The 17,431-nt window shown below is 45.5% G+C and overlaps 1 protein-coding gene across 1 annotated transcript; it reads right to left on the bottom strand.

Annotated features, from left to right (window-relative positions):
* Positions 1-252: 252 nt before the first annotated feature.
* FZD4 (frizzled class receptor 4) lies at positions 253-5,940 on the bottom strand. Its single transcript, XM_057399029.1, has 2 exons — positions 5,627-5,940; positions 253-4,762 (listed from the first exon to the last, which is right to left on the bottom strand). The coding sequence occupies exons 1-2, from the start codon at positions 5,861-5,863 to the stop codon at positions 3,434-3,436; spliced, it is 1,566 nt and encodes a 521-aa protein (XP_057255012.1). The 5' UTR covers positions 5,864-5,940; the 3' UTR covers positions 253-3,433.
* Between the last annotated feature and the right edge of the window lie 11,491 nt (positions 5,941-17,431).

Genomic DNA, 17,431 nt, shown 5'->3' with positions numbered 1-17,431 from the left:
CTCAGTTGTTTCTTGCAACCCACATTTATAGAATCATGGAATAGCTTGGGTTGAAAGGGACCTTCAAAGGTCATCCAGTCCAACTACCCTGCAATGAGCAAATTAGATCCAACCCATCCTGGAGGAACCCATTCAGATCATCTTTTCAATGCATTTCAGCCCTTCCTTCAGGGGAAAAAAAGCACTTCCAACAATCATGAAGTCAATTTAAGACACAAACTCACCAAGCACTTGAGGGCTGCTAGGAACACCTTAGTTATCCACAGAGGTTAAAGTTTTATTTTGATATAAAAATTAAATAGCAAAGTTGTTTGGTTTTGGGTTTGTTGTTTTTTTTTTTACAGTGATAAATTAGAAATTTACAGTACATACATTGAAGAAGATATATTTTCTGTACACCCCAAAATAATCAGTGTCTATTTCCTTAAAATTCAGAAAAGGAGCTAATTTGTCTGTTTAACACAAGAGCTAGGCTTGTACCTCTCCAGCAGATGCTTCCATACCTGCAGTGAGAAGACACACGCTGAGGGGGGGAGATGGGAGCAGGACCCATGCACAGAAGATAACTGTAAAGTTTCTACTTGTACAACCACAGCATCCGCACTTCCAACACAGCATCAGTCACACAGTTTTTGGCTTTGTATTCATAACAATGTTGAAACGAGAGAAGACAGGAGTTGCAGATACCCACTCTGCACAACCACTGTGACTTCCCACTCATACAGCCCCAAAACAGAGCAAGGTAAATGCACATGGATGAATACACTTATGGAATGGTTTCATCGCTGCAACAGCTAGATTTGCTTTGGGTTAGCACAGTGTTTCCCATTCTGCTTGGGAAAGATGTTCCTTCAGGAAGAGCAGATAGTGTCTCTCTCCAGCCCAAGGCCTCCCCATAGTATTTGAGACCCTCACACTCTTTAATGGAATAACCCCCCAGCTCCCTCATAGTACTGTCCTCATCCAACTCACTTCCAACGTCTCATCACCAGGGACATCCGTCAGTCCACAGGGTCACAGGCAGAGATGCAGGGATCTGATAACAAGGCACTACTTAACAGTCACTCCTGTGTACATAACATGGTTAAAACACCGTTTATTGAATCAGCCAGGTCAAACATGGGTCGTATCGACCAGGAGAGTAGCCAAACCATTTCAGAGTGAAGGACACGAGTGAACATGATACCTTGGCACAGCCCAATGCCAGGTTACAAGAAAAGGATCGTACTGCATCCTCACCCCTGGAAAGCCAGCATACAGCTGCTGACTTTACACCCCAGGAGAAAGACTGCACGATGGAGAAGCGCGCCCATCTGAAGACCTCCTGCTTGCAGAACTCCTTGTCCACAGAAGAATAACGAGATCCAAACACAACACTAATAGCAAGAGACTTTATGGAGAGGATGAAAAGGCTCGGCTGGTATGTGGGGTTGGCCAAGACAATGCTTGTGTGTCTTGAGCAGAATGTGTCAAGTTGTCACTTGTTGTGCTGGAGAGGGAGCCCAACCACAAAGACTGCAATTAGGGCTTGTTTGGGGTTTGTTTAAAGAGAGAAGAGAAGAAGTGCTGTAGCACATGTTTCAACATTAACATTGAAACAATACACGCTTCTGGGACACATTAGTGCTCATGGCCAGAGCTGGAATGAATTGTGGGAAGCACATGGGGCACCTGTGTGACAAGCGAGGAGGGCAATAAAGCAGTGCCTGTTCTCAGCTGTCCTTGAAGGGTGAGTTGGGGCACTGGGGGGATGCTCCACAGCTGACCACGGTCCACACAGACAAATGAAGCAAAAGTCTAAGGCACACAGATAAAACCAAAGGTCCTTCAAAGGGATATAACATCAGAACAGTGTTCTCTTAAGTGGTTATGGGTGTTTCCATTTGCATCACCTTTCTCATTAGTCAAGCAAGCCCCCAGCACAAGGTTCAAGCTCCCCACGAGCACAGGATGATGTCTCCTTAAATGAAAGGATAAGAAAACTCAACAGTTGCTGTGAAACGACATTATTCACCAAGAAGCTGGATCTCTTCTCTTGGGATCCCTTTGCAAAGACTGGAAATGTCTCTTGTCCTTCCTGAGGACCGAACCCCTGCTTGCATTCTGCATGTAAATATACACTAAACCCCTCCTTCCATAGCTGTCAGGGAGCAATTGGAGCATCGTTGTGAGGCAGTCAGCTGCACTGCGATGTCATGGGCTGAGAATGTTCTTTTAATTGTAACTGACACACATAATTACACAAATGATCTGTGTGAACATGAGGTTGCCAAGGAACTTAACGTTTCCTTTCTCCCCAGACTGGCGTCTGCAGAGATACCATCGCACTGAATGAAATATATTAAGACTTAATTGCTTCATGCAATGGGTCTCCAGAGAGAGACAGATAAGTTTACTTGGAGAAAACTGGCATTGTTTGAAGAGACCCTCAACTCATTTTTCTCTTTCTTGGAGGAATGAGCAGTATAATGTAAGACTTTAGTTAAAGCTATTAAATGCAGCAGAATAAAGTGGCCCACTGGAAAAAGGAGGAGCACCTGATTGCATGGGAATGGAGGCAGACTGATAACAGTAATCAACGCAGAAGACCATAGTTTCCCAGCTCCCACTGACTCCTGTGACAATGACCTTGAGTCAAGCTTTTAAAAAAGAGGAATATTGATAGAACCACAGGCTAATTCAGGTGGGAAGGGGCTTAAGGAGGTCCCAATCCCTGCAAGGCAGAGTCAGCTCTCAATTCAGGACAGGTTACAGATGGTGAAAAGAATGTCAGAACTAGTATCAGACTATAAGGTGACAAGAATCACCCTTACTAATGCCCCTCTAAATCCCACCCATCATAGATAACATCTCACACACCTGGAAAGTGCACTTGGTATTTGCTGGAGGACCTGATCCTTGGCTGACTTGTGGAGCACATGGGAGCAACAGAATTCCACTGCAAAAGGCATAAAGACACAGCTCTGCAAGCACTTCCTTCCCAATGCTGAACTCGGAAAGAAGACATCTAACTGAGGTCCTGGCTGATAACTGGACCCTAAATCAGCCCATAAACTGGCCCCAGGCCACCTTCCCTCCACAAGATGATGAAAAGAGAACAACATCCCACAGCTGTGGGCTATGGTCCCTCAGCTTCTAAACACTTCAGTATATTGCATCCTGCTTAAAAAAGAGAAAGATAACACCTTTGGGTATTTCACAGCTTTTAAAGCCTCCCTGGGCTTTCCTATTTTGGGCAGCATGGTTTATGGCTATTGTATCTGCAGCACGACCTTTTTGCTGTTTATTCCTTAAGGCTTTTTTTCCCTCCCATTCCCCAGAGGCAGGTTGTGTAACCATCTCCCTACTCTACTCCAACCTTTACACGGCAACGCTCGCACGCCATCAGTCCTTCACAGGAGGGCAATCAGACCCTCGTGGTGCCATCCTTGTCTCACACCACGGTCTCATTCCCTTTCCCAGGTTTCACCCAACCATCCGCTCTCTTCTCCCGCTTCACCTTCCCTGAGTTCACCAGTCTGTTCGAGCACTTCTGCCACGTGTGCAGAGTTTTGGCTGACCAGATCCACATACCCGATGTGATACCCACCAGGAGGGACATGAAGATCTTGAGCATCTCCACTGCCATGTTGGAATCATCCGCGGAATAGCGGAACACAGCCCAGTTGGAGATTTCATAGAAGTAACAGGCGATGACGCACGTCGCCGGCACGGTGTACAGCACTGAGAAGACACCGATTTTCACCATCAGCCTTTCCAGTTTGTCAGTTTTAGTTCCATCTTTCTGGAGATTAGACCTGATTTTAAACAAGGCCACGAGTCCCGCTGCAATGAATAAAGTCCCAATGACCAGGTACGTAAAAAGAGGAGCGACGACAAAGCCCGTCAGCGCATCAAGGTTCTGGTTCCCGACGTAGCACAGACCGGTGAGCTCATCTGCATCTACGAGTCTCATAATCAAAATGACAATGGTCTTCACCGCGGGGATAGCCCAGGCTGCAATATGGAAATAAGAGCTGTGCATTTCTATGGCTTCGTGGCCCCACTTGAGTCCTGCAGCCAGAAACCACGTCAATGTGAGAATAACCCACCAGATGGAGCTAGCCATCCCAAAAAAATACATCAGCAAGAAAATTATAGCACATCCTGTGTTCTTAAGACCTTCTTGGATAAGAACAGGTTCTGCTGCCTCTTCAAAATCACAGGATATCCTCTCCCGGCCCACAGTTAGCCTCACAATATAAGCAATGCTATAAATATTGTAGCACATGCTCAGAAATATGATTGGGCGCTCCGGGTAGGAAAATCTGGATGAATCAATCAGGAAGGTCAGGACTGTGAAGGCAGTTGAGATGAAGCAAAGACTGGCCCATACGGCCATCCAGATATCTGTGAATTCCTTAGCCGACCTGCTGTAGAGACCAGCATCGTAGCCGCACTTGAGGACACAGTTCAAGCTTCTCTTCACCCAGATGTACTGATCCGAGTTAGATCCCATGCTGTGGCACTCTTCTCCAGGCTGCAAGGAGGTCTTGCTGTGAAGGGGAACCTCCTCGTCTCCTGGGCCCTCCATGCACATGTGGTTGTGGTCATTCTGGGGTGGGAATTTGCTGCAGTTCAGGCTGTCCGGCCAGGCGAACCCGAATTCCTTCAGAACGGGTTCACACCTTCTTTTGACAGAGAGGCACATGCCTCCACAGGGACCTATGGGGATGTTAATCTTCTCCGTGCACATCGGGACATAGACCGAACAAAGGAAGAACTGGGAGAGAGAAACAGAAAGCACAAGTGCATCAGGGCAAAATTAAACAGGTCGAAATATAACGAGTTTTCTTTTTATTGCCTTTTTAGCAGTAATAGTTGGTCCTTTGCCTTAAAAAACAGGAAGCAGCATAAAACAAATAAACCAAGAACAATAACAACAAAGGGGGGGGGGAGGATGACGACGGACGGGACTACCCTAACAATGTTGTCTTCTTTCAGTCCAAATGTGGTCCGAAGCCAAACATTTTACTCCCCAGATCAGCTCCATGCAAATTGAGCCCATCAGTTTCAATGCAGCGAGTGAGATTCAGCTAGAGCTAAACCTCAAGGGTGTGATTTAGGAAAGCAAAAGAACAAATTAAAGCGGTTTAAACAAATGCATATATTTGTTCTAGCGCTGCCTGGGTATTACAGCAGAAAGAGAAAACAGAAGAAAAGGCACTTATTGAATGATCCGCCGAGAAGAATGTCTTTTTCTTTTCCCATAAGGTCACATACGTACACGGATAATAAAATACTGTTGTTTTCTCGGGGCTTTGAATAACCTCAGTTCTGTGACGCGACAACGTAAGAGGGATCGCGTGCTAAATCGGGAGCTCTGCCCCAAGAAACAAGCTGGGGTTTGTTTGATGAAATCCATGCCCGTCGGGAGGACGGGATCTTGCCTTTCGCCTGGGAAAGCAGCGGCTCCAGCGGTGGGACCCTCGGAAAGCAAAGCTCCAAGAGCCGCGACGGGGCATGGGGATGGAGATAGGGGATAAGGATGGGGGAGATCAGCCAGTCCGTGCACCGCACACATACACATTTCCCCCCTCCGCAACCACACACAAAGACCCCCCCCCTCCCCGGTCCCCCGACCCACCTGGAGCTGGCTGGAGCATCCGTACTGGATGAGCGGGGTGAAGGTGGTGAGCTGCAGCTCGGCGTCCGCCTGCAGCTCGTGTCCCACCAGGTTGGGCATCTTGGTGACATTGTAGCCCAGGTTCTGGCACATGGCGATGCGGATGCCGTCGCAGCGCCGCTCCTCCTCGTCGCCGAAGCCCCGCGCCCCGCCGAGCAGCCCGGCCAGCAGCACGGCCAGCAGCCGGCCCCCCGCCATGGCCGAGCAGCGACCCCCGGCCCCGGCCCCGGCCGCGCCGCACGGGCCGGCTACAACGGGGAGGGGCCGGGGGCGGCTCCGCTGTTAAAGCTCCGAGCGGAGAAACGGCCCAAGGGGAGGGACGAGCCGCAGCCCCCGCCCCGCCGGGCTCACACCGCGCCCCCCGCGCCCCATCGCACCCTCCCGCTGCAGCCCGGTGCTATTCGTGAGGGTCCCCTCCCCATCTTCTCCTCCTGGGGCCGCCCCATCCGCGCCCCGCATCCTTGTCCCTCAGTGTCACCCCCTTGTCCTTGGGGCTGCCCCATCCCTGGCAGTGTTCAAGGCCAGGTTGGACACAGGGGCTTGGACCAACCTGCTCTAGTGGAAGGTGTCCCTGCCCATAGCAGGGGTTGGAGCTGAATGAGCTTTAAGGTCCCTTCCAACCCAAACCACTCTGTAAGTGCATGCTCCTGTCCATGCCCCCCCTCCTCACAACAGGTAGCCCCTTCCCCCCTTTCCACATGCTTGTTCCCCATCATCACTATCCCCAGCATCCCCACCATGCCTCCCCAGCATGGGTGCTGGTCCCAGGGTCCCACCAAATCCAACTCCCCACACACAGCCCTACCCTCACTCCTGCCTGTCTTTCATCAGCCAAAGGCACTCAGCTTCTTCGCTGCTGGGTTAAAACTGTCTGGGGTGGCTTTGTGAGCTGCTGCCTTTTCTTTCTTAAGGAGCTAAATTGCACCACAGGGTTACATCTGGGGTTTAGTGCTGTTTGTTTTTTCACTGGGGCCACGAAAGCCGGAGGGCACTGCTGGGTACCTGCTGGCATCCGTATAAACCTCTGTAAAATAAATAAGCGTGGATGGAGCTTTGGTGAATTTGGGGAGCGAGAGGGCTGGATGATTAAACAGACCTTTAATGAGTCAGTGGGAGGAGGGATTAAGAGCAGAGAAATGAGGCTCGCGCTTAAATTCCCTGGGTATTATTTACACCTGTAATAAAATCTGGTTGAGCTGGTTGTGCCTTCAGCAAAAATATGTCATCTATTAGAGAACTGTTTGTAAAGCACTTGGAAAATGTTTGTAAAGCCCCGGTGAAGTGACCTCTTCCTGTGCGTGTACAGTGTGTGGCATGTGCATGTGCTCCTGAGCATGTCCGTTGGGAGCCCCATGCACCTCGGGGCCTCCGCTTCTCCCTGACATTCCCAGGCTGCATCTGTGGGCTATAACTAAGACTAAGGCTAAGACTAATAGACTAAGGTAGCCCTTACCTATGTCTCCTTTCCAGGCACGGGATTGTAAATCACAGCAAACCCCATGCTATGAAGTGCTCTGTGCTCAGTCATAGGATTGTAGGATCAACTTTTCCAACCGGGTTGGAAAAGACCTTTAAGACCATCAAGTCCAACCCTCACCTTTCCCCTCTGTGTCTCCATCACCAGTATTTGAGGTGTCCCTGCCCATGGCAGGGCAGTTGGAACTAGATGATCTCAAGGTCCTTTCCAACCCTAACTATTCTATGATTTTTCACCCCTGAGATGTATGAGTTGTACCATGGTGCTGTAGGGATCTGTGGGCTTTGAACGTGCTTTTCTCAAGCAGGATGGTGTTTTATTTGAGGTTTCATGAGCACAGCTATTCACACAGCTCTCATCACCGTAACACTCTACAGCTAGCTCCAATAAAGAGTGCCTTTAACCTCGCAAAATCCTTGTGAGGCAGACAAGCAATATTATCTTAACTTTTCAAACACAGACAGTGCTACAGTCCCAAGGTCAGGCAAGGAGTCTATGATGGAGTCAGCAACTCAACCATATCTTGCAAGGCCCTTATTTACTCACAAGCCATAACCAGCCACGCTCAGCTGCTAATCTGGGTGGGTGGTAACGCTGTGAACACACACAGTGCGCTACACATGTTCCCAGCCCCACTGCATTTATCACCTACATCAGGCAAGTGTGGGGAATGGGTGATGGACACCCTCTGTACAGCCAAATACCAAAAGCTGGAGGCAGAGACTCTCATGGGAGAAGTTTTGGTTGGGTTCTTTTTGATTTGTCCTAATTATGCAGGAAGAAGGACGAGAGGGAGGACCATGGTGACCTTAAAAACTATGCATCTTTGTCTTTGTATATGAAAACCCTTTTCATTTGCAGTGCAGTTAGGCACTGAAGCAGAGTTTGCTGCTACCAGAGCAGGGCCTTTGCCTAATTCCCATAGAAAAGTCCATCTACTGCCGCTTCTACAGCAAACCCCTTGGTCCATGGACCAGGTAAAGGGGCAGGGGGACGTTTTAAAGCTACAAAGAACAATTTTAGAACAACACTTACCCCCCAAAGAAACCCTACTTCTATTGTCTTTTCTTTGGCAGCATGGAATAAATATTAGAAAGTTCTAAACTGCTGTGTTTGCTTTGCAAAGTCTTTTAGATAACATGAATTAGTTTTCAAAACAAGGGCGATGGAAGGAAATCATATGAGAGGTTAGAGTTGGGAAAAATGGTAATTACTCTGCTTTGAACCTTATGCATGTATTAACAGTGAGTAAATGTCACCATGATAAGCATGGACATAATAGCTTCTTTAAGAAACCTCCCAGATAGTGGGTTTATAGGTTCTTAGATTACTGGGCAGTGAGAGATGCTGGCCTGAATCGTGCACATCACAAGCCATGTTCCTTCACCAGTTAGTGCCTGATTTACAGTGTGTTTTCCTTTAATAAGTCTGATTTTGCTTCTGAGGTTGTTTTCCTTAGAGCATCAAGCACCCACCCTGATAATTATTATTTACTGTGGCCGCCAATAATTACACGTGGGTTCCAGTCTGAGTTATCTTCAGCTTCCAGCCACTGACTTTTGTTCTCCCTTTGCTGGCCAGGTTGAGAAGTCATTACTGAGATTATCCCTATAGGTAATGTTAGGCTGTGATTAAGCCACCCTTTGACCTTTCTGTAGCAAACAAAACAGACTGAACTTCCTGAGTTCCTTACTGTAAAGTGTCTTTTCCAATTGTGTAATCATATTTTTCATTTTAAGGGGTAAGATCTGACCTTGCTGTTTGAAAACCACCTTCAGCCCAAACCATCCGTCACAGTCTTAATGGGTATGTCTCAATTAGTAGCCTAAGCACCCCTGGTCAGAGGCAGACACTTGCAGAAGGCAACTCACATAATAGGAATTACATGAACATAGAACCCTACTTATATTTTGTTATTGTCTTCTTCTTACTATTTCCCTCTTTTTATGTGGTTTTCTGTATATTTATTAAAGCCATGGGCATATTTTTACATTACAAAATAACAAATGCTTATCAGCATCTCTGAGAGTCTTCCATCTTCTTTCAGGGTATCTGAGAAGGTTCATAACTCTGATCATTTTCAATGCATTAGCGTTTGTATAAGCTGTAGTATTACAGCACAGCTCAGCTTTCCATAGGAGTGATGCTCATGTCAAATGTGCAGGTAGAATACCCTCTGCAGTCCCACACAAGATCACCCTGCTTAGACCTCCAAGGACATGACCTACCCCATAGCATCACACCGAGCCCCAGAACCGATGCCTTGGGGGCAGACTGAAGAAACCTTGAGCACCCTGTTGATGTGTTTTAGAAAGCGGATACCACATTAGGATGTGATTACTTAAACCAAATGTCAGCTTTTGGTCAGATGAATTTAATTCTAAGAACACCCCTACCTCTCCAGGTGAAAACTCACCAAGGGGTGTCTGATACTGGATGAGAGCAGTCCCTGTTTTCCCACCCATAGAGGAGACTGATAATTACAATCCCTGAAAGTTCTTTTACAGGCCTTGGATATAAGTAATCTAAACATGCAGGGCTTTTAAAACGTGTAACTTCTAGAGCTGTTTTGGGACATTGAACTTGTAAGAATGCGTTAATTATTGCTATTAGTTACCTCTGTCATGCAACTCCTATGTATTTTCCAGTATACAACAAAAATGAGGGTTGGTTGCTTCTGTCACCTGTTTTGTTTATCGACAATTCCACAACTTCCATTGAGTAAAAGGGCTGGCACCATTAGTGACTTGCTCTTGGGCTCAGTTTACATAAGACACTATTGTCTTGGACCATTCACTTCTTGTTTTGTTTATTTTATCACATTCTTGTCATTCCTTTTGGATTTACATTCATTCAAATCAATGTCTCCTTTCTGCTGTTTGATATTTGCGCTTTTGTTAAATAGCTTTATCTACTTTAAAATTTTATTGAAGATTTGTTCTTTATTTTTTCCCTCTATAAAGTTACCTGGACTTTTTAATTGAGACAGATCAATTTCTTTATTCAGTGATGGCTTTTCAAGCATCCAGTAATACATTTAAAATGGGTTCCTAGTTACTATTCACGTGCTTCCTATAAATTCCTTCCCCTGCTTACCTCTGCACTTTGAGAGGCTGACCCTTTTAATAGCAGGAAATATATCTATTCCCTGATTTGCAATTATCCTGCTTTATTTGTTGATTATAATCAGCATTTCAATTGTCCAGTAACAGAAAAGAAATGGTTTGTTCTGTCACGACACTTCAGGTGAACATGGCTCTTCTTGACCCCAGGAAAAAGAACAGTGCATTGAGCTGCATATGCATTTATGCATGCATATATACATATACACATATGCAAATACATACACACACATATATGGGGAGTTTATATCTAAAATATTCATATATAAAACCAGTGCATGGGGTGGTTCAGAGTGGCACTCTGATTCAATGATACTGAATCAATCAATGTAGATCTCAGTGGGGCAGAATGCATCCCAGACCTTAAAATCAACCATGCAGTATGTGCAGATTTGCCTGCCATGGGTCGCTGCAGCATCCTTCTGGGTCTGATCCAGTAGGATTTGGCTCCTGAGGCTCTCAGGATACTTTGTTTAGGTTTCGACCTTTGGTGTGTTCATGTGAGCCAGCTCGCTCTGCAAAGGGAGACCCAGAGAGTGCCAGCAATGGAGTGCGGAGGGCAGGTCTCCGGCCATGCTGTTAATCTCTGTTTCCATGCAGATATGACTGTAGCTTACTTTATTGCACCTTGGTGCAGCTAAACTGTGGCACACAGACCCCATATCTGGATTCACATGTGTAATTCCTCACATGCCAACATGGGTCAATAGTTGTTCCATGACCCCTGAAAGTCAATATTTTGGCCTGCACAGAAACCACAGAATTCGGGTTTATAGCTTTGTAAACAGGAAATTTCAGTGCTGCTTAATATGCATCGTTTTAAGAAGCCCTTTGCATTTACACAGCATCGCATTGTTTGACAATGCAAGAGGACTTCTCAGATCATGTGTGTAGCGAGGAATCCAGCAGGCACAGACGTCTCACACACGCTGCTCCACGGGGCACCGAGAGCAAAGCTGGCCATACCTTCCATAAGATAAAAGGTGCCCATGTAAAGATCACTTCATCTATGTGTTAGCATGTTTTTCATAGAGGTATTTCTCTTTCTAGGCTTAAGAATACTTTATTTCTATTTCTATCCATTTTCCCTTCTGATTTGCTTTTCCAAAACCCCTTTTCTCAGATAACTCAGAGACTGATACACCTCTCCAGCCAGATTAGCAGAACAGACAAGCAGTTGAGAAGCAAAGCCGCTCTTAGGATCCACAGACACAAAACCATCCAAACAATGATATTTTCAGTGTAGCTACGTCTATAAAATATCATATTAAAACACATCCAAAGCAACCAGCCCTCATCCCTTGCCTGATTTTACCACATTGCGCAGGAAGGCTCTGCTCCAGGGATCCATTCCCGCCCAACTGCAAGAAGATCAGTTCCTTTGGGGACAATTAGTAGCCTGTTTTGAAAGCCAGACCCATGGTGGAGGCAAAATTCAGCCTCAACATTGGAGTCAGTGCTTCTGCCGCCCAAAACGACTTTCAGCTCAAACTGCTGCTCGTTATTGCTTCTATAATGCTCAGAGATTTGCATTTTGGCTTCAGATTTCCCACACTTGACCTTAGCCCAAGGGATTTTCCTTTTTTTTTTTTTTTTTTCCTGGAAAATGATGAACATTTTTCTTCAGAAAATTGTTCTGAGGCCCATTTATTCTTCATGCTCAGATAACTCCAAAACAGCCTGGTTTTATAACTTCAGATTTGGCATGCATGGAGCGCCGTCGTGAAGGAGGAATGCACTTTCTCTCTCATTTGAAGAAACTTCATTTCGCAACAGCGAATTAGCCCAAAAGTCTTGGAAATAACAGACCGATCACTCACAAGGCGTGATTTAACTGTGGTAGAAAATGACAGGCTGGGCTCTCTTTCTCTGCAAGGTCATGAGTCTTGCTTTATAAATACGGCTTCATTTCCTTTCTGCAGAGTCATCTTTCCCACTAAATCTTTCTGCGTCCTGTTTGGCTTTAACTGTAAGGCAGCATCAGGGGTTATTTCCCATGTGTCTGCTCTCTATAAGCAGCGTTGTACTTGGCTCTCGGTGGCATTTTGCACTTTCTGTGAGGCAGATTTCACCAGACGGGATTGAAGAAGGGCTCTCTCTGCCTCGCACGGCATGCTGAGTTACATTACTGCTTCTCACTCACCCAGATTGCCCCCAGTCCTGGTCCTCACATTCATTTGTCACCCGTATCACACAACCCTGATTATGGACACAGGGGAGAGATCTTTCTGAAAGCATATTACAGTGCTTTCTCCTGAAATGTATTATCCAAGAAGTAAATCATAGAATCAAAGAATGGTTTGGGTTGGAAGGGACCTTTAAGCTCATCCAGTTCCAACCCCTGCCACTGGCAGGGACACCTTCCACTAGAGCAGGTTGCTCCAAGCCCCTGTGTCCAACCTGGCCTTGAACACTGCCAGGGATGGGGCAGCCACAGCTTCTCTGGGCACCCTGTGCCAGTGCCTCAGCACCCTCACAGGGAAGAGCTTCTTTCTTATATCTAATCTCAGTCTCCCCTCTGTCAGGTTAAAGCCATTCCCCTTGTCCTGTCCCTACAGGCCCTTGTCCAAAGCCCCTCTCCAGGCTTCCTGCAGCCCCTTTAGGCACTGGAGCTGCTCTAAGGTCTCCCCTTCAGGAGCCTTCTCTTGTCCAGGCTGACCCAGCCCAGCTCTCTCAGCCTGGCTCCAGGGCAGAGCTGCTCCAGCCCTTGGAGCATCTTTGTGACCTCTTCTGGACTCTCTCCAACAGCTCCGTGTCTCTCTCGTGTTGTTGCCCCTAGAGCTGGGTGCAGGACTGAAGGTGGGGTCTCACCAGAGCACAGCAAAGGGCAAGAATCACCTCCTTTCACCTGCTGCTCATGCTTCTTGTGATTTAGCCCAGCATACGGTTGGCTTTCTGGGCTGCAAGTTTCTAATTCTAATTTATTTATTACTTTTAAACATGAAGACTACCTAAATAAATTAATTCATTTCTAAACCTTGCAACCTAAGTTAGGCTGAGATAAAAACTCCTTAGAATAAGAGCCGAGAAGATGGATTTGCTGATACGCTTCATCTGGTTTGCCCTGCTCCAGCAATACCGCAACAAGCTGGTTGAATCAATCCGTTATTGCAGGCTTGAGGTTGTCCTCTGTCATTGGAGCAGCCCAGAGCTGTCAAGCGTGCTGAAGAATCTGGCCACAGATCTTAAAACGTACTATTTTTCCCCACTAAAAAGCCCATGTGAGCCGATACGCTGTGTTTAATCACATAACAGACAGTATTGACTTGCAGGGCACGGCTGGAAAAAACCCTTCTTTGTATTGTGTTAGGCAGGCGGTGGGTCGTTCTCCTGGGAAAGAAATTCCACATCTGCCAGGAGGTGAAGTGTGCTGCACTCACACGGCTTCAGTAGTGCCTGTGAATACACAAAGGGGTATAGATACAATAGGGAGACCTGTTCCCTTGCTGATAGGGATTGCTGGCATGACTCTCACGAGGAGCTGCTTCACGTGCCATAAAGAGGCTTTAAGTTATGCACACAACTGTTTTTAGGCCCTTATAGAAACACAGAGAAGTTTAAAGAGGCAGCAATACTTGACTCTTCCAGTTCTGGTTGGACAGGCCAGTTTACAGTGGCACTGCTCTTCATTTTGTGGGCCATTTAAAATATAGTCACTGAGTGCTCTTTATAGCCAGTCTCCTCTGCAACTCTTTTTTGTTATTATCATTATTATTAATGGCTGTTTTCATAAAATCACAGAATCACAGAATTATTTGTGTTGGAAGTGGCCTTAAAGCTCATCCAGTTCCAACCCCCTGCCACAGGCAGGGACACCTTCCATTAGAGCAGGTTGCTCCAAGCCCCATCCAACCTGACCTTGAACACTGCCAGGGATGGGGCAGCCACAGCTTCTCTGGGCACCCTGTGTCAGCGCCTCAGCACCCTCACAGGGAAGAGCTTCTGCCTAAGAGCTCATCTCAGTCTCCCCTCTGTCAGTTCAAAGGCATTCCCCTTGTCCTATCTCTACATGCCCTTACAAAAAGCCCCCCTTCAGATTTCTTGTAGGCCCCCTTTAGTTATGGGAAGTTGCTCTAATGTCTCTCCTGAGCTTCATGCTCAGCCCTTTGACCATCTTTGTGGCCTCTTCTGGACTTGCTCAATTAGGTCTACATCCCCCTTGTGTTCTCTTTAAATGACCATAGAATACACTCAGTCTGGGAGGTGGTATGAGTATTTCTATTGAAGGATATGAGATTCCGCTAATGTATTTACACTTACAGCATGGATATAATTGCAAAATATATGTGCTTTATTTTATATATACTTTATATAATTGCAAAATAAATCTGCTTTATCTTACTTCAGTTTACTCCCCTTTCTCACAGAGACAGAGCTGCTCTTCCATAAACCATTTGTATATGACATTCTTAGTTCACATTTTTCTTTACCTTTTCCTATAAACAGTGTTACATTCATATGAAGACAAACACATAAACTTCATACCAGACAGTGAGAAAGACTGGTTTGGCAAGTTTTTGGCAAACAGGTTCCTTAATTTCTATCCAAGCTGGCAAATTAATCATATGGGTTACTGTTACACAGACTAAAGGACCTTCAAAACTAGGCTGAGCATAAATAATGTCATTCATTATTGTCCAGAAGCCCTTGCTGTCATTTACATTTACCTTGTGCTGCTTCCACGCATCCAGGTGATTACTTGGAGTGCAACCCACCTTCTCCTATGTGCATATATGCTCTTCCTTAGACTCCGTGGCAGGCTAAGTCCAGTTACTAATGGTTGGAAAACTAATAAGATAAAATAAATAGTCCTGTGATGATGAGGAGGGGTGGTGTGGCCACGAATGCAAACAGATCAGCTTAGATTGGCTTCAGCTGTCAAGGAACTGCACCCTTGTGCTTTTCTGCAGTGATGGTATTTTAGCACTGTACCAAGGTTTTGTTATCAATGGAACAAATGCAGAGTTTCATTTCTATTATTGCTGGATCAAGCGTTTGAGTATGTACTGATCTTTCACTCTTGAGCAGTGTAATTTATATTTGGAGGCTGGCAATTCATCCAGCTCCCCACAGACATTGAGATGAACTTAGAAAATAAGGAGACTTCATGTGAATTCCATTTTTCTCAGGCATTTTTATTCCTCAGAGAGACTTCCATGGGGCCAAATTACCATGAAAACTGGATTACCATGATATTTCAGCTCCTTATGGTAAAAGCTCATGCCATTCATTACTGTTGACACTATACACACATCCTTGGGGAACTATGGAAAATAGAAAACTCACAACAATGTGCAGAAAAAGCATAAGAAAGCTGCTGTTTAACCCAGATATTCCCTGAGCAAACTAAAGTAAATTATTTATAATCACAGAATGGTTTGGCTTGGAAGGGACACCTTCCAACAAGACCAGGTTGCTCCAAGCCCCTTCCAACCTGGCCTTGAACATTGCAAGGGATGGGGCAGCCACAGCTTCTCTGGGTATCCTGTGTCAGTGCCTCAATAGCCTCACAGGGAAGAATTTCTGCCTAATAATGTTTCTCACATTTCCTAATAATATTAGGAATTGCATATGTCATATATATTATATAGCATTATTCTTAATAATCATTTTGATAGGCTTTGCCATTGCCAGGTTAGTCTGCCATCAAACCTCATGTAGTCAAGGCAGATAGTGACGGTACTCAAGATCTAATGTGGCTGCACAGGAGATCCTCCACTCTCCCTTGACTATCAAAGGAGCTTAGGATGTCTACCTCATTCCTTAGCTGCCCCATGTAGCTGGGTAAAGTTAAGAGGAACTAAGATAGGCTCAAGTGTAATAAGAGGGTGGGGATTAAGGAAGGATTTATGCAAGAACCCGTGGGCAACAATGCGTGACTATAGGATAAATATCCTTCATTCGAGGACCATTTTAACACCTTTAATGTGAGACATGCACATAAACTACAATGCTATTCCACTCCAGCCTCTGAATCATATAAGGATGAACTGGGTCCCAAACCCACAATTTCAGTAAGTAAAAAGCTGGCATTTCTGGAGATCATTTGTTAAGTAGACACATGGGAAAAGAGGATTTTCAAAAGGCCTTCTAGAAAGTGGTGCTAGTAAGAGATGGCCTGGGGGTTATTTTCTTCAGCTAAAACAAACTGAGATGCTGGGTGTTAAATGACACTTGTTTTGAGACAATAAGCTTCTGGTAAACTGTACTGTAAAACCTCTTTTCTCTTCAGACCATCAATAATTATAGCTCCTCCATACAGAGAGGGGTAAAAGCCGTATACTCCATGTAGTTCACGTAAAATTTTGCTTCTCATCTGAAAATATGCTTTTCTGCACTGTTTTTACAGTAAATCTTTCTCCCTAGAGATGGATGCAGTTCAGTGGGGGTGGGAATGCTGGAAGGAGGTGTAGTTTCTTGCATACACTGCAATTTCCTATGTATGTGAAGTTTACTGAAGTTCTTGTATAAGGGAACTTATTTGAAATATATCATTTGGGTTAACGCTGCTTCATGGTGTTGAGCCAGAAATGGCACATCCATGGACACCAGGTCATCAACCATCCTCAGTGCCTTGTTTTCAGGAGCATCACACTACCCCAGCCAGCAATGCATCAGCTCCCCCATGGCTTTTGACCACATAGATCTGTATGCAACATTACCATTACACCTCTTACTAAAAAGAAATCAAGCAAAATTCTTTCATTTTCTATAAATAGGATGTAAAAGGAAGGTGCTTTCCTGATGTGGGAGGGGAATGCAAAAAGATGCCAAGTGTGACCAGTTACCTCACCTCCATGCACAGGCACGGGCACACCGAACTCTTAGCTAATGCAGTAAGCTTTCTGCTCCCTATCTTCAGAATCTACCAATGCTAAAAACCACTATAAAAATACCAAGAGAAGCCTCATGACAGTGACATACATAAGGCTGCAAAATGACCTCTCCCAGGGAGTGGTGAAAGCCCTATCATTTATGTTATAAACAACAGTAATTCTTAACACATGATGTGCACAAAGCTGGGCAAATATTAAATGATCTGCGAAACTTATGACTAGACAAAACATCGGAAACTATTCTCTGGAAGACAATATTGGGAAAGCCAAAGAAATAACCTAGTACTTTATGGAGGGGGTTTCTTTAGAGACACAAAGTTAGGTGTCCAAC

This window comes from Pezoporus wallicus, unplaced genomic scaffold (assembly GCF_028554395.1).
Source record: "Pezoporus wallicus isolate ANWC-B61680 ecotype Strahan unplaced genomic scaffold, APGP_CSIRO_Pwel_v1 contig_3876, whole genome shotgun sequence".
Classification (NCBI taxonomy): Eukaryota; Metazoa; Chordata; class Aves; order Psittaciformes; family Psittacidae; genus Pezoporus; species Pezoporus wallicus.
This window is presented reverse-complemented; position numbering and strand designations above follow the sequence as displayed.